This window comes from Ptiloglossa arizonensis, chromosome 1, assembly GCF_051014685.1.
Source record: "Ptiloglossa arizonensis isolate GNS036 chromosome 1, iyPtiAriz1_principal, whole genome shotgun sequence".
Classification (NCBI taxonomy): domain Eukaryota; kingdom Metazoa; phylum Arthropoda; class Insecta; order Hymenoptera; family Colletidae; genus Ptiloglossa; species Ptiloglossa arizonensis.
In genome coordinates, this window is record NC_135048.1 from 33821519 (window position 1) to 33848154 (window position 26636).

General features: G+C 34.0%; 6 protein-coding genes and 1 long non-coding RNA gene across 17 annotated transcripts in view; 3 read left to right on the plus strand and 4 right to left on the minus strand.

The window, feature by feature from the left end:
- Positions 1-63: 63 nt before the first annotated feature.
- On the plus strand, positions 64-5771 carry LOC143152862 (putative 2-oxoadipate dehydrogenase complex component E1 homolog). 2 transcript variants are annotated; one of them, XM_076323438.1, is made up of 14 exons: positions 64-364; positions 938-1227; positions 1415-1634; positions 1839-2188; positions 2469-2690; positions 2759-2916; positions 2976-3243; positions 3330-3537; positions 3602-4014; positions 4104-4224; positions 4304-4492; positions 4555-4640; positions 4722-4818; positions 5545-5771. In XM_076323438.1, exons 1-14 carry the CDS (start codon positions 199-201, stop codon positions 5589-5591), a joined length of 2835 nt encoding a protein of 944 aa, XP_076179553.1. In that variant the 5' UTR covers positions 64-198; the 3' UTR covers positions 5592-5771. The 2 variants fall into 2 exon arrangements, with proteins under 2 accessions (XP_076179553.1, XP_076179560.1); XM_076323445.1 differs by lacking the exon at positions 5545-5771 and having other exon boundaries at positions 4722-5076.
- Positions 347-8105, minus strand: Sirt2 (Sirtuin 2). Of its 5 annotated transcripts, none has more exons than XM_076323509.1 (6): positions 7705-8105; positions 6545-6787; positions 6109-6465; positions 5852-6047; positions 5568-5760; positions 347-5486 (listed from the first exon to the last, which is right to left on the minus strand). In XM_076323509.1, the coding sequence occupies exons 1-6, from the start codon at positions 7733-7735 to the stop codon at positions 5418-5420; spliced, it is 1089 nt and encodes a 362-aa protein (XP_076179624.1). In that variant the 5' UTR covers positions 7736-8105; the 3' UTR covers positions 347-5417. The 5 variants fall into 5 exon arrangements, with proteins under 5 accessions (XP_076179624.1, XP_076179616.1, XP_076179642.1 ...); XM_076323501.1 differs by having other exon boundaries at positions 7982-8104; XM_076323527.1 differs by having other exon boundaries at positions 7844-8103.
- Positions 7656-10988, plus strand: LOC143152926 (uncharacterized). The gene is made up of 3 exons (XR_012993674.1): positions 7656-8495; positions 10408-10529; positions 10623-10988. It is a non-coding gene; the product is annotated as an uncharacterized LOC143152926 (long non-coding RNA).
- On the minus strand, positions 8477-12707 carry LOC143152877 (X-ray repair cross-complementing protein 6). Of its 3 annotated transcripts, none has more exons than XM_076323479.1 (10): positions 12058-12704; positions 11410-11653; positions 11133-11304; positions 10475-10916; positions 10274-10373; positions 9947-10184; positions 9695-9856; positions 9084-9314; positions 8816-9003; positions 8477-8730 (listed from the first exon to the last, which is right to left on the minus strand). In XM_076323479.1, the coding sequence occupies exons 2-10, from the start codon at positions 11575-11577 to the stop codon at positions 8605-8607; spliced, it is 1827 nt and encodes a 608-aa protein (XP_076179594.1). In that variant the 5' UTR covers positions 11578-11653; positions 12058-12704; the 3' UTR covers positions 8477-8604. The 3 variants fall into 3 exon arrangements, with proteins under 3 accessions (XP_076179594.1, XP_076179585.1, XP_076179600.1); XM_076323470.1 differs by having other exon boundaries at positions 11936-12704; XM_076323485.1 differs by lacking the exon at positions 9084-9314 and having other exon boundaries at positions 11936-12707.
- Positions 12708-12914: 207 nt separating this feature from the next.
- On the minus strand, positions 12915-14380 carry Hacd1 (3-hydroxyacyl-CoA dehydratase 1). The gene is made up of 5 exons (XM_076323540.1): positions 14217-14380; positions 13942-14059; positions 13639-13874; positions 13378-13553; positions 12915-13286 (listed from the first exon to the last, which is right to left on the minus strand). The coding sequence occupies exons 1-5, from the start codon at positions 14285-14287 to the stop codon at positions 13207-13209; spliced, it is 681 nt and encodes a 226-aa protein (XP_076179655.1). The 5' UTR covers positions 14288-14380; the 3' UTR covers positions 12915-13206.
- Positions 14381-15459: 1079 nt separating this feature from the next.
- Positions 15460-26636, plus strand: part of LOC143152739 (uncharacterized) — a 43078-nt gene continuing 31901 nt past the window's right edge. The window contains exons 1-6 of one of the 3 annotated variants that reach the window (XM_076323177.1): positions 15460-15534; positions 15600-15914; positions 16060-16422; positions 16496-16835; positions 16918-17042; positions 17161-17220. In XM_076323177.1, the coding sequence (XP_076179292.1) occupies positions 15675-15914; positions 16060-16422; positions 16496-16835; positions 16918-17042; positions 17161-17220 (1128 nt within the window). In that variant the 5' untranslated portion in view covers positions 15460-15534; positions 15600-15674. Of the gene's footprint in view, positions 15535-15560; positions 15915-16059; positions 16423-16495; positions 16836-16917; positions 17043-17160; positions 17221-26636 lie in introns of those variants that run through there. The other 2 variants (XM_076323194.1, XM_076323186.1) reach the window with 2 other exon arrangements.
- The window catches only part of LOC143152749 (uncharacterized), a 32610-nt gene continuing 21501 nt past the window's right edge, over positions 15528-26636 (minus strand). Inside the window, exons 4-5 of one of the 2 annotated variants that reach the window (XR_012993633.1) lie at positions 25606-25972; positions 15530-21349 (exon numbers count right to left, since the gene is read on the minus strand). Coding sequence is in view for 1 of the 2 variants with exons in the window: in XM_076323207.1 (XP_076179322.1) it covers positions 25683-25972 (290 nt within the window). In the remaining variant the exon portion in view is untranslated. Of the gene's footprint in view, positions 25973-26636 lie in introns of both variants that reach the window. The other variant, XM_076323207.1, reaches the window with a different exon arrangement.

The following is a 26636-nucleotide window of genomic DNA, read 5'->3' on the forward strand; positions in this document are numbered from 1 at the left end:
CTTTCCTAAATTTAAATTGTTTGTAACTCGTACGAGCAAGGCTCGATTACTTGCATTACTTGAGCAATGACAACATCGAATAAACAGATAACATTGGATAATGCGATCAATGGAGGGGATAGGCGTAATAAACTCAACAGGCTACTGCAACAGGAGGTTGTCAGTTGACCCGTAGACTTCTCAACGAAGACAAGAAGAATGCATGCGATTCTACGAACGTTCTGCAAACATAGACATCTATGTTTTCAGTGGATAAATAATCATCCGGAATGCATTGTTTATCGACCGAGCATTTCCATACGGTCGTATCATAGTGAAAACGGTGTGTATGGATATAAACCGAGAATACAGCGACACTTCGAAGGTACTTTATAATTAAAATTTCGAATTACATAGTATTAGACGATACACAAAAGTATCGTTAACAAGAATTATAATAATATGTTTACAATTATAGTAAAATTTGACGACAGTTACTGAAATTCGATATAATATCGAACGAGAAAGGGGGAAAGAAAAAGTTCTGTTATTACATTTTAATGTTTTACAATGAAAGTTCTCACATTGAGTCGTTACGCTACAACTATCAGCGTTTGTCGTACAAACATTTTCAAAATCGAAAAAAAAACCACATTCTCATACAATAATTCGTTATTACCTCGCCGAAATCTTCAGTATTCTTCAAAATTTTGAACGCAACGTCACACTTTTATTCACAACTCGGTCTCGAGCAACGACACGAATCTTCGAATATAGACGCCGAATGAAACATTGAGAAATTAAATTTTATCTTAATTTTCTATTTTATATAATATTACGTGTCATTATTACGAATCTAATTTACACAATTTCTATTTCGCTAACATATCTTCGTCCAAGATTATCGTATTGCGATAATAGCGCGGTAAATAAACGAAAACTTCTCTTCTATTTTCAGTGCCGAAAGAGTATTTAGAAACACGCTCAAAAAATAGCAATTTTTACCGATTGGTTACCGCCTACAGAGAGTTCGGTCATAAACAAGCTGATATAAATCCTATCTCGCAGAAAAAACCAATGCCGCTGGCGGAATTATGTTTAGATAGTTTCGGATTACATTTAAAGGATAAAGTTTCCTTCCGAGGAATCTTAACAACGAAACGAGAGGAAGGAACTGTAGAAGAAGCTTTAAGATTTCTAAACAGCACGTACAGTAGCACAATTGGGCTCGAGTTTAGCTACTTGGAGGTATTACGTAAAAAAAAAGTAAAGCTTAAAATATCGAAGTACTAAAAATTACTCGAAATATTTAAAAAAATGTCCTTAAGCAGCTTAAACAAAGTAAATTGTCACGAACGATAAGTATTCATAGTACATTTGTATCTGTATATAAGATCTACATACAAGTACCTGATTTCTATTAATTTCTACACAGACCGAAGAGGAGAGGGAATGGTTCGCGGAAACCACAGAAAAACACGTATCGGATTTCTTGGCCGATAAAGCTCGAACAGCCATCGCGATGGAAATGCTCAAAAGCCAAACTTTTGATCATTTTATGGCGATCAAATTTGTCAGCTTAAAGAGATACGGATGCGAGGGTGCCGAGAGCATGATGGCCTTTTTCCATGAATTTTTCAACTTGTGTGCGCGCGGTAAATAAAAGTACAGCATAATTTAGAGAGTTACGATCGAAGTTAAATCAAAATCAACGCGTTATCGCTACAATCGGAGCAAAATCAGTTATTCGCTCGAGATTATCGTACCGTTTGTTTACCCCCTTCCCCATTATCTCTCGTTACTTCTTACAAACGTGTAAATGTATGTTCCCTGTCTCTGAAATATTTTGTTGTTTGCAGACGACTTGAAGTACATCGTGCTCTGTATGCCCCATCGAGGTCGACTCAATCTCCTCACGGGTATGCTGAATTTACCACCAGAAAAATTGTTCTGGAAGCTGCGAGGATTCTCCGAATTTGCAGACGACGTAAACACCACAGGCGACGTGATCAGTCACATGGTGTCCTCCACAGATCTCAACATCGACGGGAAAAATATTCACGTAACAATGCTGCGAAATCCTTCGCATTTGGAAGCTGTGAATCCCATTTCAATGGGGAAAACACGAGGAATGATGCAAGCCATTAAGGACGGGGCTTATAACGAAGATGAAGATACACGATGGAGCGATAAAGTGTTAAATATTCAAGTAAAGGATACACACTGTAATAGGATCTGATAGATTTTCATTGTTGAAATAGAAAACCATCGAAATTCAACCGATCCAATTTTCCGTATAATTGAATCCTTAAGATCCAAACTAAGTGTAAGGTGTAAACTTGATTCAAATTTAGATCAAGCATAAATGAGATTTAACTTGGAATCCATTTGAAGTAGATCTCGTAGAGATTAAGAAAGAACTTAAGCTAATTCAACTGTACTGAATTCCATCAACTTAAATGAAACCAATGTTTTAACTTTTATCACAGATTCACGGAGATGCCGCTTACGCTGGACAAGGTGTTGATCAAGAGTGTTTGGCCTTATCCAGTGTTCCACACTTCGAGATAGGTGGTACAATTCACCTAGTGATCAACAATCAACTAGGCTTTACAACTCCAGCTTCTAGAAGTAGATCATCGAGATATTGTACGGATCTGGCAAAGATGATCTCCGCACCGGTACTTCACGTAAATGGAGATGACCCTGAGGTGCACGACATGTATTTTCATCTATTCTACCATACGTATATGGGAAGTAAATTGTAAAATTATTGCAGATGGTTGTTCGAGCTACCAGAATAGCTTTCAAATATCAGCGAAGGTTTAGAAAAGACGTTTTCGTGGATTTGAATTGTTTTAGAAGATGGGGTCACAACGAATTGGACGATCCAAGCTTCACAAACCCTATTATTTATAAAATTATAAACAATCGCCCGTAAGTGTTACATTTACATCTAAAATACATAAAATTAATCTCCTAATGCTTTCACTTAGATCAGTACCAGACCGATATTTAGAGAAATTAGTAAAATCGAACGTACTTTCTATGGAAAAAGTTAAGAATATTGTTAAAAACCAAAACGTTTGGTTGAATCAGGCACTGAAACAAGTTGATAATTACATCCCACAGCCTGTATACTTTGCAGGCTTGTGGAGCGGAATACAGCAAGCTGACGCAAGTGTAACACAATGGCACACAGGCGTAGATTTAAATTTATTGAAATTCATTGCTTTGAAGAGTGTCCACGTTGACGATGATTCGGTGAGAGTACATTGTCCGTCGAATTCGGACTATGCCCTAAATTTTGTTTTCTTAATACTTTGAATGTCCCCTTTATTATGTAACAGACGATCCACCCACAATTAGTGAAAAGTCACATTCAGTCTCGACTGAAAAAAGTAATGAACGACGAACCCTTAGACTGGGCCATGTGTGAAGCACTAGCCATTGGAAGTTTATTGTATCAAGGCTACAATGTTAGAATAAGTGGACAAGATGTAGGTCGAGGAACATTTTCTCATAGACATGCCATGCTTGTTGATCAGTCTACAGGAGGTAATTAGAAAAAAACTTTAGCAGAGTGACACAAATATGTAATCAATTATCAAACATGATTTAGATATAAACATCCCTTTGAACTCTATGATCGAGGGTCAAACTGGAAAGTTAGAATTAGCCAACAGTATTTTGTCAGAGGAGGCAGTCCTGGGTTATGAATATGGTATGAGCATAGCTTTACCAACCACTTTGACCATCTGGGAGGCACAGTTTGGAGATTTCTTTAATGGAGCACAAATCATTATCGACACATTTGTAACCAGTGGTGAAGCAAAGTGGATGTTAAGTAGTGGACTAACAATGCTTCTACCACATGGCTACGATGGTGCTGGACCTGAACACAGCTCCTGTAGACTCGAAAGATTTCTACAACTGACAGATAGCAATGAAAACAGACCAGATGGCGATAATATTAATATGCACATTGTGAATCCTACAAATCCAGCACAATATTTTCATTTATTGAGAAGACAAGTAAGATGAGGAACTCTTAGTTCTAAATGACTTTTCAATCACATTGCAGATATTGTTACACCATATTCTATTGTTTTCTACCGTTTTAGATGGTACGAAACTTCCGCAAACCTTTGATAATAGTAGCTCCAAAAATATTATTACGTCACACTACTGCAACATCATTATTAAAAGACATGGGACCAAAAACTAAGTTTGAAAATATTATAGGTATATTACGTGTAAAAAGAAAAATAATTCAATCGTCCATCTATACATAGAATTTACGATATTAATAATATTCTAACAGGAGATAAGAAAGTGATGGAGTCAGATGTGAATAAGGTGATTTTAGTGAGTGGCAAACACTATTATGCTCTTGATAAATATAGGGATAGTAGAAAACTAAAAAACGTGGCAATCATTAGGCTGGAGAGTTTATGCCCTTTTCCAATTCATGAATTATTACAAGAGATCGACAGATATAATCACGTAAAGAGTAAGTGCAGCAATTACATTTTTTAACGTATTATGGAATTGTAATCTAAAGATTTGTTTTAGCTTTTATATGGAGTCAAGAGGAACCACGAAATATGGGAGCTTGGAGCTTCATCAAACCTCGTTTTGAAAATTTATGCGGTAGACCAGTGTGTAGACAATAAGTTAAATAAACGTTTAGTTAACTAGTATCTGCGTTGCTTTTACAAACAAGAAATTATGATTTGTAGTTGAACTATTGCGGACGTAAGCCCATGGCTGCACCAGCTGTCGGCGAAGGACGGTTACATCAAGAAGAAGCTCAGGAAGTTATCATTAAACCATTTAGTATGAAATGACTTCTATAATTTACTTTTTCATAACATAACAAGTTTCCAAGACCTTCGATAAAAAAAATTTATGAACCAAAATACAATCTATTTTACTAAAGTACTATAATGAAACTATTTACATACATACTGAAAATAGTTTACAGGATTTCATTATACTCTATTTTATTTGTACACATGATTGAATTGCCATAATCACATTTGTTTGTATAACATTATTATACACTATATTATGAAATAAATTATTTACAAGATCCTGAGCAATCGATATTACACTGCTCTAATATAATATCAGTGTATTATCAAATGATAATGCTCGAAAAATATATATTAAAAAATTATACTATTACCATTAGTTTAAAATAATATTTTCTATTTCTTCTTAAAATGTTATGAAAGAGATACAGATAAAAGCAGGTTCATTCATTACCATTATGTTAAATGTTCAATATTTTAAGCAACAATTTTACATCTGTTTTAAAATAAAATACTACCTTCCTATATAGCTTCATTTTTTCATAAAACAGTAGTGATGAAATTAAATATCAACTGTGTTAAAAAAAACGACTTTACCTTACAACAGTATCATGCATGTAATCAATCCTTGTTGACACTTTCTGCATCCAATCGTTCATGTTCCTTTTTTATTAAATCATTTAATTCATCCTGAAAAAAAAAACAAATTTGAATACAATTGATTTTGTTAATTTTTTAATTATACCAGGAAATGATTTAAGTGAAACATACACCCCAGCCCAATTTTTCAACTAATAATTGACAACCAGTATCACAATCGCCTAACCAGGCAACATCGCCACCACCGTGAGAACTTCGTGTATCAAAAACTAAGCCATGCCGCAATCCCAGAAGTCGTGATAAACGATCTTGCATGCCCACTTTTTCTTTATTGATAAGTAAACGTGGACAATTAGGACGTACCCTTAAGAAAAAATAAACATTATGATTAAAACAAAAACTCCTGATCTAAATTTTATATGACTTTTAAACTATTACTATTTAATAATACGTACCTATCGACCAAGGATGCAAAAGGTTGAACAACCAGACTAGATCCCATAATTATTAAAAGATCTGCTTGTGTAAAGTCATGATCAATAAGATGATGAAAACGTTCAGGTAACATTTCTCCAAAAAATACTATATCTGGTTTTACTACACCCTCGTTACATTCTTCACATTTTGGCACAACACCCTCGATAATTTTCACTGAAAATAAATTCTGTACTTTAAGCATGCATACAACAATAATACAATCACATTTTTTTACCCTTCATCCATGGAAAAGTGTACGGTGCTCGACATTTAAGGCATCGTCCAGTATGAAATGTTCCATGAGCTTCTACTAATTTCTCAGGAGGTAAACCAGCCATTCTCTCCAATGTATCAATATTTTGTGTATAATGTCGAAAGAGCAGTCCTTTTTCCCATAAAAGACGAATAAAATAATGGGAGGGAGTTGGCTTAAAACCTTCGGGTAACATTTCACGTGCAAGCATAAAAAATGGTTCTGGATTTTCCATAAAGAAATCCAACTCAAAAATAGCTTGAGGATGAGGCAAATTATATTTTTCTAGATTGTGATAAAGGCCACTAGATGGTGATCGGAAATCGGGAATTCCTGCAGCTATAAAGATTAAAAAATTATGTATTTTATAATGTATCCCCTAAGGAGTTCAAACTTAGAAATGTTTATAAAAACTTACATGTGGAGATACCAGCTCCAGCCATAGTGATAATTTTAAGGTTTTCATTTTCTTTTATATACTCTACTATTCCATCTAAGCTGAGTTCACGAAGTACTTTTTGCTGTGAATGTTCATTATAATCTGATGAATCAGAAAGTCTCAACTTTTGTGCCAAATATTTACAAATTTTGTCCATATTAAAATCTTCTACTTCCTCTGGCTCTGATGAACTATGTGCTGTCTCTTCATTTGATTTCTTCTCTAATGTAAATAATGAAATAATTTTTCTATTGATATATAATTAAAAGAACAATAAAAAAGAATGTGTTTGTTAATATATCAATTTAATTGAAGAATATAAATCAAAATCTTTGGTATTTAGTTTCTATTAGCTTCAAAAAATGTGATGCATTGTTAACTGTATAATATAATGAAATAATATTAAATTTATTCAAAAGAAGCATTAAGCTGCATATTATACTGACTTGAACGAGCGAAATATTTAGATACACATTTTTGCCGAAAACATTTGACGAATAATCGATGCTGATAATTAATTAAAGGAAATACGAAGTGCAGAAACATATTAACCTGTTGTAAACAGACATAGTGATTTTAGATCATAATCTAACTTGGGAATTTATACGCGTGATTCCATAATTGCTTGAAAATATTTCTGTTAATTCGCAAATTTTAATTTTTTTAAATTACAATAAACAGCTTTGAACAATACTCGAATATCCCAATTTATTTAATCATTTTATTTAATTACTAAAACTCCACGTTTTCACGAATGACAGTTAACCTCTATCATATAATCAAGTTATCTTCAGTTATTTTATATTATCAAGAACTTTTATAGCAAAAAAAAAATTTGTAAAAATTAAAAATTAATCAAAACAGTACTATTGTTATAATATACGAAATTTATATCGAACATTTTTTAAATTAAAAATTAATGAGAGTAATACTATCGTTATCGAAGAAATTTACATATATTCTACATTACGAAATTACAATCGAAGATTATTTTGTCTTTCTGCAAAAATGTATATATATAAATTGAGACAAATGAAGATTTCTTGCTTCTGAATCATAACAAAAAAATGTTTGAAGTGATAACATAAGAGACAGGTAAAGTTTTCTCAAAGTGGTCGAATGACAGTTTCAAACATTACCATTTTCTGTGTCATTATTGTAATCGGACATATTTTTAAATTTGTACAATTACTTCAAACAATTTGAAAGAAAATTTATTTAATAATTATAAGCGTGTCCCTGGAATAATATGTTAATTGTAGATTCACTTGAACGCACGATTAAAACGGACTATCGAACGCTACTTGCGTCCGATTACATATACATGTACTAAAAAGTGTTTCACGAATCCTATATATGCTTGTACTCGATTGAATTTGGTGCAATGTTTAATAATACAAACGTTATAATTTTTACTTATTTTTAACGGATATAATGCAAATGAGAACAGCATATAATCTTCATTTCAATATTGGCCTGGTAATATCTGAAACCTATGTTTTACTAAACACTGCTTAATGATAGGACACAAATGTACAGTGTGTTCACAAAAATGTTACACATTTTTTCAAGATTAATGTCTCATGCCCATGCAAATAAAAAAAAAGTTACAATTTTGCAATCTAAAGTTTGGTTATCGAACCATTAGCAGTTGAAGTTTATGATGTAATATCCGACGCGCGATATTTAAATTGTAAGCATGCGGCTGTATCAGAGTAATTCGTAAATGCGTATCCACACTTTAGGTCCGTGTTCAACCTCCTGTTTATTATTAAACATAAACCAAATAACATACCACTGTTTATTAGAAATATAATAGATATAAAAACTACTCCTGAAAAGAACGAGTCATAAAGTTTTGTCCATAGATGATGTCAAAGTATAATTATTCAACCATCAATAAACATTTTTCTCCATATAATTTTTATGTGTAAGTACATATTTTATTAAACAAAGTATTTATTTTATACAAACAAATAATATAAGGTTAGATTACAAATAATAAAAATTGTAGGAAGCAAATATAAATTAGGAGGAAATTATTTATCTTTCTGAAAATCTATGGCTTCTTTAATCCTATTAATTAATTCATTCTTGTTACCAGATGTTTTAAATCCTAAGGTTTTTAATATGGATTTTAACTGTAGGACATTAACACTGTTTATCTGCAACAAACAAATACACTGTAGTGAACTTATTATTAAATTTGTTTAATTATTCCTATTTAAAATAATGTAAGTTTATTACTACCTTTTCTTGTTCAACAAGTTTTCGAATTTCCTCTTTATTGAAGGCTGCAGGTTTTGCAATTACTTCACTAACTTTTTTTTTCTTGTTTGGTGGTACATCACTTACACACTCTACTTCTTCATTAAACATTTCATTGTATTGATCCAAGAAATTTTGAACCCGACTACGCATCTCATCGCTTTTTGGAACTTAAAATAAAATTTACAATTAAATTATTACCACGCTTCGCAAAAATGTGCGTCATTCATATTTTTAAAATATAATTTACGAGTATCATCAGGTGGTGGCTCACGTTGCTCCAAGTCTAAAGCCAATGTCTCTATAGTTTGAAGTTGAACTTGAAGCTTAGGATTTGAGAACAATGTTGCATCATATCGAATTCTTAATTTTCTGATTATGTTTTTTAATAATTCAACTCTATTTGTATCACTTGAAGAGTTACTATCGTTATTATTATACATGTATTTTAAAGCGTATTTAACATTTTTTCGGATATGCTCTAAAAGAGATTATATATTAAAACAGGGATATTTAATACAATACCCAAATAAGAATATTTCTTAACACATTTATACAAAATTCAATAAACTTGGCAAAATAAAATGATAAGGTTGCCTTTAAAAGAGAAACAACAAAAATACACATGTATGGCATATATTATGGTTTTAGATTTTTAGAGCATACTATTTGTAAAAGCTTCAATAACTATGATATATTTTTATTGTACTAGTCTCTTGAAACAAATATTTTACTTATGAGTATTATGAGATTTTATTTGAATTCATTACATAATACTTATAATAAAATATCAAACTTAAATCTTTGAAAAATAACAATTTCACACCTCTGTACTTACAATCTAACTATACAAAAACAAACCTTTGAATGGTAGTTGATATAAATAAAATCCTCCATTCTTTGCATTTGGTATCATAGTATAAAGTTTTGGAGAGGAATGTTTTCTTATTGTTACTGCACATATTATCATTAAATTTCTTAAATCACATTTATTAACAAATGCACCAAACAATAATTTGTTATCTAAAATGAAAGATTTTCACAATTATTTTAATATAAAATTTTAATTTGAAGAAAATATTTGTAATTTGTAGAAATTGTAATTAATATTACCTTTACGATTACTTTTATCAGGTGCAACAAAATATGGTGTTCCAAAATGATACAAAGGATGATAGAAAATAGGTTTAATGCAAATTAAATCAATGCCCGGTTCTCGTATTGTACTCAAGGATCTCACTTCTGCTAATGTAAAACATATTCTTCGATTACCAAATTCTTGATATTTTTGAATTTGACTTTGTAAAACAGGTTTTAATGGTTGTTCATTCTCTTCATCATCCACTCCTTTCTAGTATGGACAAAAGAAAACATTAATCATTATTAAGTTACCCAGCATGAATAAGTATAAAATAACATATATGTTAGTAAAATACACACTTCATTATCACTATTGTTAACCGTCTTCCAGTATGTATGTGAAGTTAAAGGAACATTGGTTTCTTTGCTCATGCATTCTTTTTTTAAATATTGTGTTTTACTGTAAATGAAATTATTTCTCAAATTTGTTACAGTACTAACAGAAGCTCCAATTGTGTAACAAAAGAAAAGCAGAATAGAGAAAATTAAATTATTCCTTACACAGATAAATTGCGAACCAATACATCTATAATCACATTTTCTCCTAGTCTCCAAGGTATCTTTGCCATATTTCTAGATGGTAATTTTACTTGTTCCACTAAATCTTTTAGAGATATTCTTTTGTAATCATCTCTATCAATTTTTTCAGATAATATTTCTAAATCTTTGTAGAACAAATCGTGATTCCAGTTTTCACCCAAACCAACAACAGATAATTGCAATCCTAGGTCACTATAATTTGTTGCTTTTATTCGTATTCGATGCCTCTCATTTTGATCTGTCAAGAAAGGATCATCCTGGCATGTAAAGAGAATTACTCGTCGCGATGCCATGGTTACATCTATAGAAGAAAATGTTCGTGCTGCATGCCATAATACATCGTGCAATGGATAAGCAGCAGATGAAGCAATATCTTTGTAGTATTCCCATTTTCTTCCCTTATCTATGAACAAGAAGATAAAAATTAACAAAATCCTAAAAATCCAGATTACAAGCAATATATCCATATAGGATTTGTTTCATTTTCTTTACAAACTTTTGATTTTTTTTATATAATATTGAACTTAATATAGGTTTCTTATCTTAGTAAAACAAATTATTTTAAAATTACTTTTACTTTTTAGTATTTCTAATAATAAAAATAATGCTAGTAAATTACCTATTTTGATCATTTCTTTTAAATTATCCACTGAAACAGGGTTTAATTTTTGAAGCGTCAATATATGTTTTATTTCAGAATCCTCATCACATTTTTCTGTACCAAACAATATTAAACCCACCCAATCCTGTCTGTTCCAAACCAACTTCTGCTTAAGAATCTCTTCATATTGCTAAATCACAAATAATAACAAATTAATATACAATATAAGTGATTAAAATTTTTATTTCCTAGCTGTAATAAAACAACTAATATTACAAAAGATAAGTTATAGTACCCTTATACATTGCAAAAAGTATGGAATTTCTTCTGTTGGGTCATTTTCAAACATTGGTGGAGTTGCATCAATTACAAAGAATATACCATCTCGAACACCATAAAGTTCTTTGAGATTCTCTTCCGATTTGTCTGCATCTTCAAATACCTCCTCAATTAAGGATGCCATTTTTGAATTTAATAAACTTTTTATTATTGATATTTTACTATTCACTAATATTATAAAAGAGCATTACCAGGATACTCTAAAATCAATTACATAAAAGCAACTTAATTTTACAATTATAAAAATTACGAAACAAAAAATATTTTAACGAGATAAACAAAATTTGTGTACAACATAAATGAGATTCGAAATTTGTATCATTATATAATTTAGTATAAAACCGTTTATTATGATATCACTGTAATACATTCATACAATATGGTTATGTATTATAAAAATACTTTAACAATATGACATTTTAACATTTGAAAAAAAAAATAGCATGTATTTTTTGCTGTCGAAAATTGATCTACGTTTCTACCTTTTATCGACTTCGATGACTCAGTTAAATATAATTTTTTAAATTATCGTTTTTAATTGAAGAGGTCGCTTCAAACTAATGATATTTTACGAGGTCGGTATTTCAGATTGCACGATACCTACTCTCATAAGACGGAACGTCTATTTTATATTTTGCTGTGATATAAACTTCTGTAAAACGAACATTAATTTTATATTTCGTCTATGACAACACTCCCGTAAGATAACATGACTATTCCATATCTCGTTTGCGATACTAATTCTCTAAGATAAAATATTATTCTATGAGAGATTGTAATACATATCCAGATGAGATGTTCTCATATACGAATCAACTGCTGATCAGTAACCAATGAGAAACAATACTAGATCACGACTTTTTTCTAGACATCTAGTAGATCGACAAGGAAGGTCACTAACTCATTACATTGTCCATTTTCTTTGTAAATAGATTATTAATCCATGGATTAAAGTATTATTTATTAAATTTTAGTTCTGGTGTGTGAAATTTAACTGTTGATTAATTATTTGATCGAAAATAGTACTAACTATTCGATTCCTGTCATCAAACTGATTCCCAATAAAAAGGAAACCCTTTTTATTGAAAAATCATCCATATTTACGAAATATTTTTTTAAAAAATTTTAGAAAATATACACCAAATTAGTATTCACTAGAATTGTCTAAATATTTGTTTTGACAATCATAGTGACTACAATATATTTAGTTTACATAATAATACATTATATAAAAGAAGTTATTACATTTCTATGCGATAGATACGTTTGCCTTGACATTTATATATGTATGTATATTTTTTATATCTTTTATCAGCTACTTTTTATAGTGAATGTTTGCCTTATAAAAGTAACTTCATATTATCAAGAAATATATTGTACGAAATATGAATATTAAATTTTAGCAACTCAATGTACTATTACGATTAATTTTGTTTTTATTTATACAGGTGACTTCAGTTTAGATTAATTAAAATTTGTTTTTATCGATTGAACATTTTTAATTATAAATTCCTTGTTTGTATTACAAATTATATACATAATATATAATTAAAAATAGAATATTTGAAATATATATGAAGCAGATAGAACTTTTATAAATTGAAATTTTTGACAAATGTCTCTGTTGATGGTAAGTTGATGACTTTCTTTCTATGTGAAAGAAATAATGAACTTTGATGGTGATAGCGATATTCACCTCATGTAACAACATCATGTATGTGTCATTAATATTAAATATAAAATTTTATTTACATCATTGAGCTTTCTTATGTGTGCTACCTCCTAAAATCTTGCGCCTTTGAGAAATCATATGCAAGTACAACATTGGAAAAACTGTAATTTGATAAAAATATATAGTAATCTCATAATTAAAATGTATTATTGATGCAGTAATAATAATAAATACAATATTTAAAATGCTTACCAGGAATGTATATTAACATGATACCTATAAGCATATAGTAATAAATGAAATTCCATGAATTGGGAAACATGTAATTGAAAGCCTGTGGATAAGCTTTTGCATATTGTGTAGCAGCATACGTACATAATAGTTCTCCTGTTACACCAATCGGATACAATACAATAAATAATGTATACCTGTAAAGATTAAAATACACTGTTTAGAACTTTAATAAATATAACTACTTACAATACATTTAATATAATTTTCTAAATTACATACCTTAACCATGTAAGAAAATATGGCACAAATTTAATGAGATTTGTAAAGTAATACAAATATCTGATTATTTCTGTTATTGACCATGCTAAGAGGGCCAATGGAAGTCCTGGAGATGATGCAGCATAATTGTCTGGAGTTGCTAGCAGTACAGCACTTACAACTGCAACTCTACTTAAAACTTGAAAACCTGTCAGTGCAGGATTTGATTTAACTAAACCCAGTGCTGCATGTACTACCTACAAAATAGATACATTCTATTCATCATTTTTTATAAAGAAAACTAAGCTAAAAACAGGTACTTACCTCCAAAAGTGCAGCATGTTGAAAAATAATAACAGGCCATTTAACACTCTGCCACAAATCAGGTCCTGTTGTAGATGAAAAATCATTTTGCAGAAACTTGTAAAATATGTAACACCAACTGCAATAACAGTTTTTTACATGATATTTTAATTATAACATTAACTGTTTATTTATAGAAATAATTATGTGAAGAATTTAACGAACTATCATTAAGTAATATTTTTTTTTAATTTAACGAACAAAACTTTCTCTGAAATAAGACTATCAACACTTACCCAAAAACTTGTACAAGATTATAAATTTTTAAATAAAGTGTTCCAACAGAACTTGATTTCTTCGATTTCATATTTTTATTAATAGGTTTAAATGTAAAAATTTATTTCTGATAAACAATATCTATAATCTTAAAGGCAAACCGTTTAAATTCATAGTCTTTTACGCGTACGACATCGAACTGACGAAATCACATCCGTTACACTATATGTACTTTCTACAGGAGCGTAACAACTGCTAATCAGAACACATTGGTGATCAAATATTTTCTTGTTTTGTAATATTCTAATGATATTGTGCGAAAAAGAAATAATAATTTTTTTATAATATTTTAATGGAAATAAAATGTTTTATTTTTATATTTAATTTAAAAACTATTAAACACTAAATATTTCAGGTTTGATAATATAAAATGTAAACTTTTCAGTGAGTTCTTCAAGAGAAACGAGTAAATTGATAAGTATACATATTTAAAAGAATTGAGAAGCCCAAACACAAAAACCTATTCAATTTCACTTAATATTGTAGTGTAATGGACTATTAAAAGGAATAGCTATTTCTGATACAAGTAACTTCTAAATAATCATGAATTTGTTTAAACGTATATCGTGTTACTAATGTATTTTTGTGTGAATGAAAAATACGACTTTCTCCGTAATAAATGTACATATACGACAAAATAGAAATGCTTGTTCCTTGTTGATGTATATTTATTAAAAATCGACAACATATTTAAATAATTGGAATTCACTTTATACGAAGTCCACTTATACTAACTACGTCCCTGATTTTATAGATCAAAGTTCAACGTTTTTTAACGAATTGTTTGAAAAATGAATGCGTTTAATACCTAATGTTCATTCAGCGTTTTTCATAATTAAAATTTGGTAACATTTAAGTGTTACAATCGCATTAAACTATACAGTGAACTTAAATATTATTTGTATTTTTTTTTTTCAGTTATCCATTAGTATTTCGTTCAATGTCATTCATTTGTCGAAAGAAAACTTATTATATGTTTGTATTTTTAAGAAATATTTATAAATAAAATAAGTTATGAAAAATAAGCAAGTTATAATTCAATAAATTAATACATGTAATATATAAAATGTTAATAAGAATTATTTGTTGACATAAAAGATTATGAGTTGATCTTTTAAATCGAATAGAATCACAATTATATCAAATCGATAAATCGAATAATTTTACTTTCGAGGTTTGATAAAGAAGTGAAGAAATTGTGATATTTCTTCTTATCACTTTATATATTTTCACAACCAGTGTGATTCATTTAGAATTATCTGAAATAGTTAGTGTTAGGTAAGATCTTTGTGTGTTTCTTTCTTTTTTTTTTCATATAAATGTATCACTTGTTCTTAATTTAGTGTTTCAGTGAACAGTTATAATCAGCACAATTAGTTACAGCTAAATAGTTACGTTATTCGTACGTGTCGAAAAATATGAAGATGCAATGGATAAATTGTCGAAAGCTTGTTGAAAAAGTGAAAAGTTGCAATTTATTAAATAATTATCGGTTCAGCACTAATTCCAATGCTTTTGTTTATGGTCATGATGTAGCAATGGCAAAAAAAAATGGGCTACCAATTGTAGCCCTAGAGTCCACAATTATTACTCATGGAATGCCCTATTCTGATAACTTGAAGACAGCTATCAAAGTTGAAAATGCTGTTAGAACAAAAGTAACTGTCATTGAGCTCTATAGTCAAATCCATTTACAAATATCTATATCTGTTTATATTTTTGAATGGTAGAAAGGAAGATTATATTAGTATAGTAAATTTGTAACAATAGAGATCTATTATATTGATATTTGTACTTGTTTAGGGTGCTGTACCTGCTACTATAGCAATTTTAAATGGGCAGATACATATTGGTCTCAACCATGAACAATTGGAAACTTTGGCTAGGGCAGATTTTGTAAAAACTATTAAATGTTCATGCAGAGACATATCAACAATCATGTCTCAAAAGTTAAATGGTGGAACAACAGTTAGTGCAACTATGTTATTAGCACATTTAGCAGGTATACCAATAATGGCAACAGGAGGTATTGGTGGTGTTCACCGTGGAGCAGAATTAATTTTTGACATTAGTAACGATTTAATAGAACTTGGACGTACTCCTGTAGCTGTTGTATGCTCAGGTGTTAAATCTATTTTAGACATTGGCAAAACATTAGAATATCTAGTTAGTATATGTTTTTATATAACAAATAAATTTTATTACGTTAAAGGATTCATTCAATTATATTTCCTTGTAGGAAACTCGTGGAGTTCCTGTAATAGTTATTGGTGAAACAAATCATTTTCCAGCATTTTATTGTACTGAAACGCTTGAAAAAATAAAAGTACCACATAAAGTTTCTAATTCAAAAGAAGCAGCAAACATTCTAAAAAATCAGAGAAAATTAGGTCTTCAAATGGGATTGCTGTTTGCTGTTCCTATTCCTGAAATATATGCGTTAGATCCAAAAGAAATGGAGTTAACAATATGCAAAGCTTTAGAAAGTGCAAAATGTAAAGGTATAACTGGAAAGAATGTAACTCCATTTTTGTTAGAAGAATTAAATCGGATCACACATGGTAAAACTCTTCAAGCCAGTAAGTATGGTTGAACCAATGGGGCAAACACATTTGATAACAAAAAATTGTGGACATTTAAAAATTGACGGCTTATGTTTAGATATGGCACTCATAGAAAATAATGCAAACGTGGCAGCAGAAATGGCAGTAAATTTTACCGAAGTATGTCAAAGTTTTTCTAACAGCACTGCATCTAACTACTTTCTATCATCAAAAAAACAACCGGTAAATTTAACTAATTTAAAAATATATTAAAAACATTTTTATCGTATCAGTTCTACTTTCTAAGAAAGTAAATTATACTGTTTTTTCTTGTTTTAATTTTTCAATGGATATAATGCAGATTGTAATTGGCGGAGCTATGATGGATACCATATTGCATGTGAAGGAACCTGAGATAAAAGTAAGTCAAGTCTTAAGTCAGAATTATACTAAATAACCAATTTTTTTTGTATTCATATTTCAGTGGAGTTATAGAACGTTTAACAGTATTTACATACAATTACGACCACATAGGTTTTATGTACATTTAAGAATATTGAATAATATGAACTCATAGTATAGTATGGGGAAGAGTGGTATAATGTAATAATAGAATAAGAGAATAGTAAAACATGATAAAAAAATAAGTCAATGCATTGATTCTCCTAAATTGCAAGGTATTAAAATTAAAAAATGCAGGGATAGAACACTTTGCAAAGGAATGTTCTACTAAATTAATTTTCTATATCGTTCAAATCTCAATACGACTGTCAAAATAGTACTTACAGATATTTCTCTAAAAAAACTTGAGATAAGCGTGTTTCGTTGTGCATGACAATATATATAATTACCAAAATAACGTATGCAGTTCATTAGTTAACACTTTTTCCCATACTTGGCTATGGTATTTCTATAGAATTTACCATGTACGAAACAACGTACATACTGTGTTTAACCATTTACAGATACAGTAGATTGGGTTGTTGTTTTTTTTTTTTTTAAGCAGGCACTATTTAAAGCTCCCTCTCTTCCATTCTTCTCGATATACATACGTATTACATTTAAATATCAATCAGTTACAAATTACTACACATTTGAACCTTTAAAGCCTTTCTCATTATGGGATCATATAATTGTCAGGATACATCTTAGTGGAACATAGAGATACAAAGTCTTCCCTTCGTTTACAAGTATGCAACGCGAGGATTTTATGAACAACCAAATAGAATAAAAGAAATGAAAAAAATATAAAAGAAGTAAAGGAGTGGAGTATCGTGGGACGCGCGAGGAGTTGGCATTGCTTCAACAAGTTGAAACGGTACAAGGTAAAGAGGAATCGTCCATTTGCATCACTTGCGACGGGACAGCTACATCTCTACGCAGACGCATTGTCATTATGTACCAAATTGGACAGGTGTAGAAATCCATCGTGTGACGAGGAACACGAACGAAACAAAACACGATAGAGTGAGATGCAAAATGTATTTGAGAAGCGTTCGCAAACTCTATCATTGTATCTCACTTTGTCGCGTTTTGTTTCGTTCGCGTTTCTTGTCACGCAATGGATCTCCACATCTGTCCAATTTAACCGGTAATGATAACGCGTCCGCGTAGAGGTGTAGCTGTCGTGTTACAGGTGATGCAGGTGAACGATTCCCTTTTTCCCCGTGTCGGTTTATCTTGTCGGACTAGTATCAACTTGTCGCGCATCTGCGATACATTGTTCCATGCAGCAAAAATTGACGCGATACCTTATCTCTAATTTAAAAGGTAGCGTGTAGGTCTTCGCTTCTGGGCGGCTTGCGGTAACATAGTTGCCATCTAAATGATCAGTTAAAAATCGATTACGCTATCTGTCATTATACATATAATGTATCTTATATACATTTAGTGGCAGAGGCTGTATGTCTGCGAGGTGTAAGCTTTCGTATTATTATTTTATCTTAGTACATTCAACGACAACTCGATGGCCTGATTAAGAAAGAACCTCGGACTACTTGGAACGCGGTTCCTTTAACGCGTGAAAGTCATGGCGGTTGTTTTACGTATTGAAAGTCAAACGTGTCCAACGAAAAAAAAATTGGGAAATCAAAAGGAAACAATAGCTCAACGATGTTCAACAATGGCTTCTCTGGTAACCTAACGCGTTGACGTACGATGCTAATGATACCCTGTTGTCCAGACTGATATAATTACGAGAAAGACGCAAAAGATCAAATTCGAAGTCTAACGACGAGCCATCGATTTACAACTTCCGTTCGCGTTACTCCAGGGACAAGACCAAAGAAACAACGTCTCGGTATTGAACTCGGTTGTGGCTTTTTCTTAAGCAGACGATCGACGACTTAACGTATTCTACCGAACACCGCTATATACAGTCTACTACTAGAGTGTGTCCATTATCATTGCGTTCGTACACGTACAATCCTATAGATTTCGATTAATCCTAGCTAGGAAGCCAATTACGTTGAGTATCGTATTCATATTTATACGACTTTACAGCGCAAATCAATACAGACTACTCGCGCTGCGTGTATCTCGTTTATATAAAAAGAACTATTTAGGAAAATTTATAGTCATTATTTATATCTGCGGAGTTACATTTACTGTTTCCAATCGCTCTCCGCTTTCGCGCCGAATTCGTGTATATATTGTATATAGCTCGTTGAAAAACAGATGCGCTTTGTAATCCTGTTTCGCGGGCAGAATCAGTGTGACGGTAGTATTCCACAATATTACGCCGTAACTATCGTGCATCGTCATCGTTATGTTGCGTGTTGACGTACCGGCCGCTTGACCGAAATGATTAGCGGGTGGCTTGGTAATTTTACAAAATACATATATATGTAAGTACGGTACGAAAAAAGAAGAAAACGTTTGCGTGACGATAAGCGATTAACCTTTGATATATCACCTCGGGTATCGTTTGCTAAAGTTTGATTGCTGGCAACACGCGCGTAAATAACAACTCAACTTCACCGTGATTGTTGCTGGAAACGTTGAATCAAAACTAGGACACCGTTTTGTTTTTTATCGCTAATCGTACCTTCGGTTAATATCACGGAGTTGGGCAAACTTGATTTCGAAACGAGTGAAACTCACGGATTTACATACGCAACGAATCAATTTTTAACCAAATACAGTCGTTAGCAACGAAGAGACGTTTTTAGTTTCATTTGCGTCAGAATCGATTTCAACGAATATGTATACCTTACACGTTGAAATTTACATCTGAATAGACGCAAGAGGCATGTTCATTAGTCGATGCCAAGTATCATCGGAACGTATACTACTTTCGAGATATTTAAGATCAGTTGTGTCAACGTATGTATTTCTTGTTTACTTTTAATTGCGAAGAGTCATCGAGTGTAACTAGTTCGTTAAAGTTTATTCTACGAAAATGAACTTTCATTCCCAAGTTGGGAGAAGTTTCTTCGTTCGATGAAACAATTTCTCGAAAAGGAAATCATTCGATGCTTACGAACAATTTTGGTCGTGAATTCGAAGATTGGAATTTCGATGAAAATTCGTTATGTCGAATAATGCTCCACTCTGTATGGTCGTCGTCTGTACAGCAACGATAGTTACATTGCACTGTGGTGTACCACTCGCATGATTTATGTAAAAATCAGTATACAACGGTTTCGTGCCCGAAACGTCCTCGACTCGTCTCGTTTCAAGAGAGAGCGTAGGAAACTTACCGCTCAAAAACAAATCTACAAAAGTAATTGATTTCGCTGACCGTGCGAGGACGGAAAGACGTGTAAGGAATATGCGTAGAAAGAGAATTTCCAAGGACCACGAAGGCGCTGGAGCCTTCCGTTTCCTTTGTGCGGCTTCGATGCACTTTACTTTTTTTATTATTTTTTTTTTTTTTTTTGGTTCGCATTTATTTCTTCTCTCTCTCTCTCTATATATATATGTTTTTTTCTTTTTTTTTTCTCGTTTCGTGTTCCTCCTTTCGTTTCGCTCGCATCGTATCTGGTTTCATCGTGGCTGTTGTGTGTCGTCGCGCAAAAGGAAATATATTCTGTTCGTCGGCACTTCGGGTTTCATCGCCGTGCTGACTTTGCACCTGCAGCGCTGTTGCAAGAGAAACGCGCAATTCGGATATTTGCAAACCGTGTAATCGAGCCTGAACACCGTCGATGTTTTTTTTCTTTTTTTTTTTTTTCGAAATTTTGATCAAGTTTTCCAATTTTTCAAGCGTCTCGACAGAACCTCGAAATAGATTCGAATTTTATCCTTGTTCCGTTTCACTTCGATACGGATTCGAACAATGTGCTCGTCTGTTTAACGAAAATCATTATTTTTGTGAACACCGCGAGCGTGAATTATGAAAAGTGTACTCCAGTCCGACCTCGGTTCGTTTATTATCGATAAAGAAAATCGAATAAATCTTTCAAGCTTCCTGTTCAACGTACGACAATCCAATTACACGTTTTTCCTGCAATAAACGTACGACTTCGAACGTTACTGCGGGCTGCTGAGCTCGTGGAGCCGGAAGGATCTTTAGAAACGTTAGAAACCTCCGGGTCTGCGGATCTATCCTTTAAAAAAAAAACAAAAATGAAGATACGCTTAGTACTGTATATATTTTGATTTGGTCATTCGTTATGTATAATCCGTCGCGGTATCAATACGTTTAAGTACGCTTGGTCTTATTTTACCATCTAACTTATTCGGTCGCTGCAGTCTTCCTTATTACGATGCTCGAATCCTGGGACAGGAGATTCAACTTGTTTTTGTTTTCTCTCTTTGCGATATAAATATTTCGCGAACTTTGTTCACGCTAGTAGAAAACTTGTTTTGCTACTACTTTCCGAATAAAATTATCTACCGTTCTATGTATAGACGTCAACGAAACATCTGCTGGTCAAATCCTCGACTCTGACAATAAAAATATCGTTCGTTGACCTTCGAATCTCTCGATTCGCACATAGAAAACAACGATAAAGAAATGGTACGAGAACGTTCATCTTTCTACGAGTTTACTACTTTTCGTAATCTCAATTGCACGAAGCACAAGTTTTTCTTTGTTTCGTAACTAATCTTGAACGCGACACTCGGTAAGAATTTTTCACAGACGTATATCGCAAAGATACCTTGAAACTTGATTTAAAGTTCTAGAGTTCTTGACGTCCAGATACTCGGTCAACAGAGTTACAATTATCCGAATTCCCACCGTTTACACAATATTCGATACAATTTTAACCCGTTTCTAATCGATACTATCGTTACTTTTAACTTGTCACGTGTAAAATATTTCTCCACGTACACTTCTTTTGTACATTACATCAGAAACCGGACGCTCCATTCTTCGTATCTTGCACAGTGCAAACAGAAGATAATCGTGGTCCTTACCGGAATCGGGTTACAGTTACGCATAATTTTATGTAAATCTTTGACATAATTACCCGGATAATCGTAACCGTGTTACTCGTAGAACCGTGGTACTTAACCGTGTAACCGGGTACCAGCCGGTCACTCGAGTAAATTGGGTCCGTCAAGAGCCCTGGCGTAGTCCCTAATTCGAGCAAGCCTCGTAAACAAAAGGGAGCGAGGACTATCTACGCGCGTACGTACGTACAGCGTGCGTCTAATTATAATCGAGTGATCGAAGTGTCCCTTTGTAGCCGTCTAATTAATCGTTTCCGGCGACGGGTCGCGGTCTTAGGAAATCAATAAGCAACGCTATCCTTCGCGGTCTAGAGAAAAGTAAAGTACGTTTCACGTCGATGGGAAAGCACGAGTATTCTGTATTTAGTCCGATGGAAATCGCCACGTTCGACGATTTTCGTAGGTGATTCTCGAATCGAGGCGTCTCGTCCTTACATAATTGTACGCCGTGCGCGTCGAGAGCATTCGAGTCGATACGCACGGCGACGTTCGGTACGCGTTTCAACGTTTCCTTTCAACGCCCCCGCGATGAATTGTTGCTTAAGAAAATAAAACGACGATTCAGTCTCGACGGACACGCGCGCCCAAATCTTCGACGCGACATACGAAACGAGCACGCCCGTCGAATTATTTGACCCGCGGTTCTACAGCGATCCGTAGGTAAGGGAATTTGTTTTGTTAGAAAAATATTAACGACGTCAGTCCTCAGCGGTTTGCTACGAGAATCAGCATATCGGGTTCGTCTATCTTCTCTCGTTACGATTCGGACGCGAATATCAAGTCCGCGGCTCGTTTCCTTGCAGACGGAACGGAAACGCTTTGAATCGGAGTATGCGTGTGCGTATGTTTGCACGTGTATGTGTTCTTGGCGGAGGAAATACAGCGAGGCGATAAAAGTTGTAGCTAACTGGTCGTGGAGTGGTGTGCAGTGTCGACGGTTCAGGGACGAAGTATCGTTCGTTGGGTGCTGGTACGCCTTAGTCCTTTCGGTGCCAAGATTTGGAATTTTAACTCGCGTCGTGTGCGGGACTCCGGTAATCGTGTTTAGTCGGCCGCGTTCGCCGAACGCCGATGGGCGTTCATCGCACGCGGCGTTTCATTAGAATTCAAATTGGGTCGAATTAATTCTTTAGAAAGATCCGATTAGCCTCGAAGGTTGAATATTGAGTCACTTTAACGCTATGGTTCTCGGTTTTGTACGATAAAATATTATATTTTTTATTCCATCGAACCCGGGACAAGCGCTTAAAAGTTATCGTGTCTGACTCGACGTTGGACCTGTAAGGGTGAATAAACCTCTTGAATGTGCTTCAAGTACCTCGCTATATTTGTACCACCAACTATACGCATAGCAGTGTGCGCGATTTAAGTCGAAACGAGTCGCGTGTGGTTCACGAATTTCGCGTGAACTAGTCATCGTAGAAAATAGGAATCGATTTCGATAATTGGCGATCGATCGAAATTCGAGAATCTACGATAGAATTTGGTTCGCGTTGGTTGCGTTTTTTTTATTTTTATTAATTTTTTTTTCTCTTTTTCTCTCTCTCTCTCTCTCTCTCTCTCTCTCTCACCTCTCTCTTATTTTCTCCCTGTTAGGACACGAGCGAAAATTTTGTTCGAAACGCGCGAAGGGTCCAAACCGATGATGTCGAGATTCGAAAAAAGCGATCAAACGCGAACCCCTCTTCGGATTTGAAGGAAACTCGTGCACGAAAATCAATACCTTGAACGTATCCCCGACTCGCTTTCGGCTAGTCTACCGCTTCTACAAGCGTGTGTATTGTCTTTTCAAGATAGTACTCATCCAATCGTTTCAATTGAACAAATTGTTTTATATATTACGATCTAATTATTGTATTCTCGCTCGCACATCCAACTCTCGAATTATAAAAGTGTCCCTTCTTGGATTCTCTTTTTCGTCGTCGTCGAATTTCTTTTAACTCGGATAGCTTACGAACGATATACAGAGCTGTTTGTTTTATCGCTACCCAGCGTTTTTCTTCGGAGCCATTGATAGGAAATAAAAAAAAAAAAAAAAAAAAATGAAAATGGTAATAATAGCAACGTGTTTTTTTTTTTTTGTTTTTGTTTTCTTACAAGCAACACGACGATTTATAACCCATAATATTGTAACATTTAACGTCGCAGTAACAGTGTTGCAGAAAATTATATTATCTGAATATTTATAATACTTCGCGCTGTTAAAAGGTTACAAAATTTGAAAGTGAAATAGGTGACGTCACAGGAGTTGATCTTTTGATACAGGTTAATTGAAATCAATTTCATACTTTCAAATTTAACGCAAATATTGCAAACAGATTGAGAACGGACTCCTCGAAATTAAATACAATCGAATCCGTTAGGAATGAAACAGGAATGAAATAGGGATCAACAATACCTTTTTTATTAAACGTGGCAACAGAAAAACAACAATATTTTTCTAATTTGTATTTACTAGAAACACAAAATTATTCCATAAGTGTATATAATTAACAATAATAATTAATGAAGTAACAAAATTAACGAGATCCTCGAGTTTGCTGCCCATCATTGATACTTACTTTTGATGCGTTTTCGAATATGATCAAAATCAATTTATTCGCCAATCCCTAAAACCACCCTTACCAATTCTTTCGAACATCCAATAAACGATTAATCATTAGGACCAGGTTGAGAATCTCTGATTTAAATCACTGCAACCTTCGTACAAGAATAGCGATATTTCTCCACTTTTTTCTCATACCGATCGTTCGCAAGAAAAACGCTGGCTACCGACAACGTAACCGTTCTGTATATAGAGTGTCTCGCGCGACTAGATCAGGCTGCATCGTTGAAATCGTTAGGAACAGAGAACTTCGACCCTCGATTATACGCTTTTCCATATCCACGAACATTAATAAGAATACGTAACGATTTATCGTACGACGAGGAGCAACGATTATTCGAACCAATTCATCGTACACCGGTTTCCTTTCAAACCCAATGATCCATAGTTCGACGAATCTCATCGAACAGCGGTAAACGCGTTCTCGAATAGAAACACTCACGCCTCGATATTTTCACTCCGAAAACGTACCGAGAATCTCTCCAATTAGCTACGTACGTTCGTCGAAACCGTACGGTAAACTGTGTACCCCGTAGATTTTACAATTACCGCTGAAAGTTGTAACTCGTCCCACGGTTAATCATCACGCGGCTCCTTGTCTACTGGTCCAATTAACTACATCTGTTTTCGTCCCGAGCGAACTTCAACGGCACAGCCTTGGACCCAGTTTCACGCGACACCCTCCCGTGTAAGCGGTTCTGTGTGGAATCCGAGGAGCGGGACTCGCGCCACGTTTTCCAAACAATTTCTCCGTTTGTTCCGCGCGGGGGTTATGCGCCCCGGATGCACGGGCAGGCTTACTTATACACGGTGATCTCGGCGGACCGGTTGCTCCTGTAGAGGAAACGGTTCGAGGTGTTTCGCCACCACTTCCATAGTCAGGTGCGCCTGCTCTGACCGCCGGCCGTTATTCCCGTTCCCGGGCTACCGCCGTTCGACAGCAACAATCTCCTGTTGAACTCGCGCATCTCGTAGTTGTTGTTGCCGTTGCTCTTCTCACGTGCGGTCCCGCAGCTGTGGTTCGCCGTGGTGGGCGTCGTTTCCTCGAGGATCAACGCGCAATGGCTGTTCGTGTCGCTGTCCGCGCCACCGTCCTGCAGATTGTTCGCCAGCAGGGGGTGTCTTCCGGCGTTGCACTCGTCCGTTTGCAGCAACAACGACGCGTTCCCTGAAACCGAGGGTTTTCGTTACTCGCGCCCCCAGAACGGAGAACGTCTCCATTTCTAATAAAAGAACCGAGACAAACTTCTCGCGAGACTTGGCTACGTCGAAGAATCTACCAAAGGACACTCGAGGAACGATAACGTTCGAAAATACGTAAATGGATTTCCCCTTTTTCTTGCTCACGAGGAGAGACAAGATCCCGTGACTCTAGAACGGAGAACGTCTCCGTTTCTAATAAGAGGACCGAGATAAACTTCTCGCGAGACTTGGCTACGTCGAAGATTCTACCAATGGATACTCGAGGAACGATAACGTTCGAAAAGTATTATACATAAATGGACTTCCCCCTTTTTCTTGCTCGCGAGGAGAGACGACAAGATCGCGCGCCCCCAGAATGGAGAACGTCTCCATTTCTAAACGCGGAGAAACAAGAGGACCGAGACAAACTTCTCGCAAGACTTAGCTACGTCGAAGAATCTACCAATGGATACTCGAGGAACGATAACGTTCGAAAATACGTAAATGGACTTTCCCCTTTTTCTTGCTCACGAGGAGAGACAAGATCGCGTGCCCCCAGAACGAAGAACGTCTCCGTTTCTAATAAGAGGACCGAGATAAACTTCTCACGAGACTTGGTTACGTCGAAGAATCTACTCAAAGGATACTAG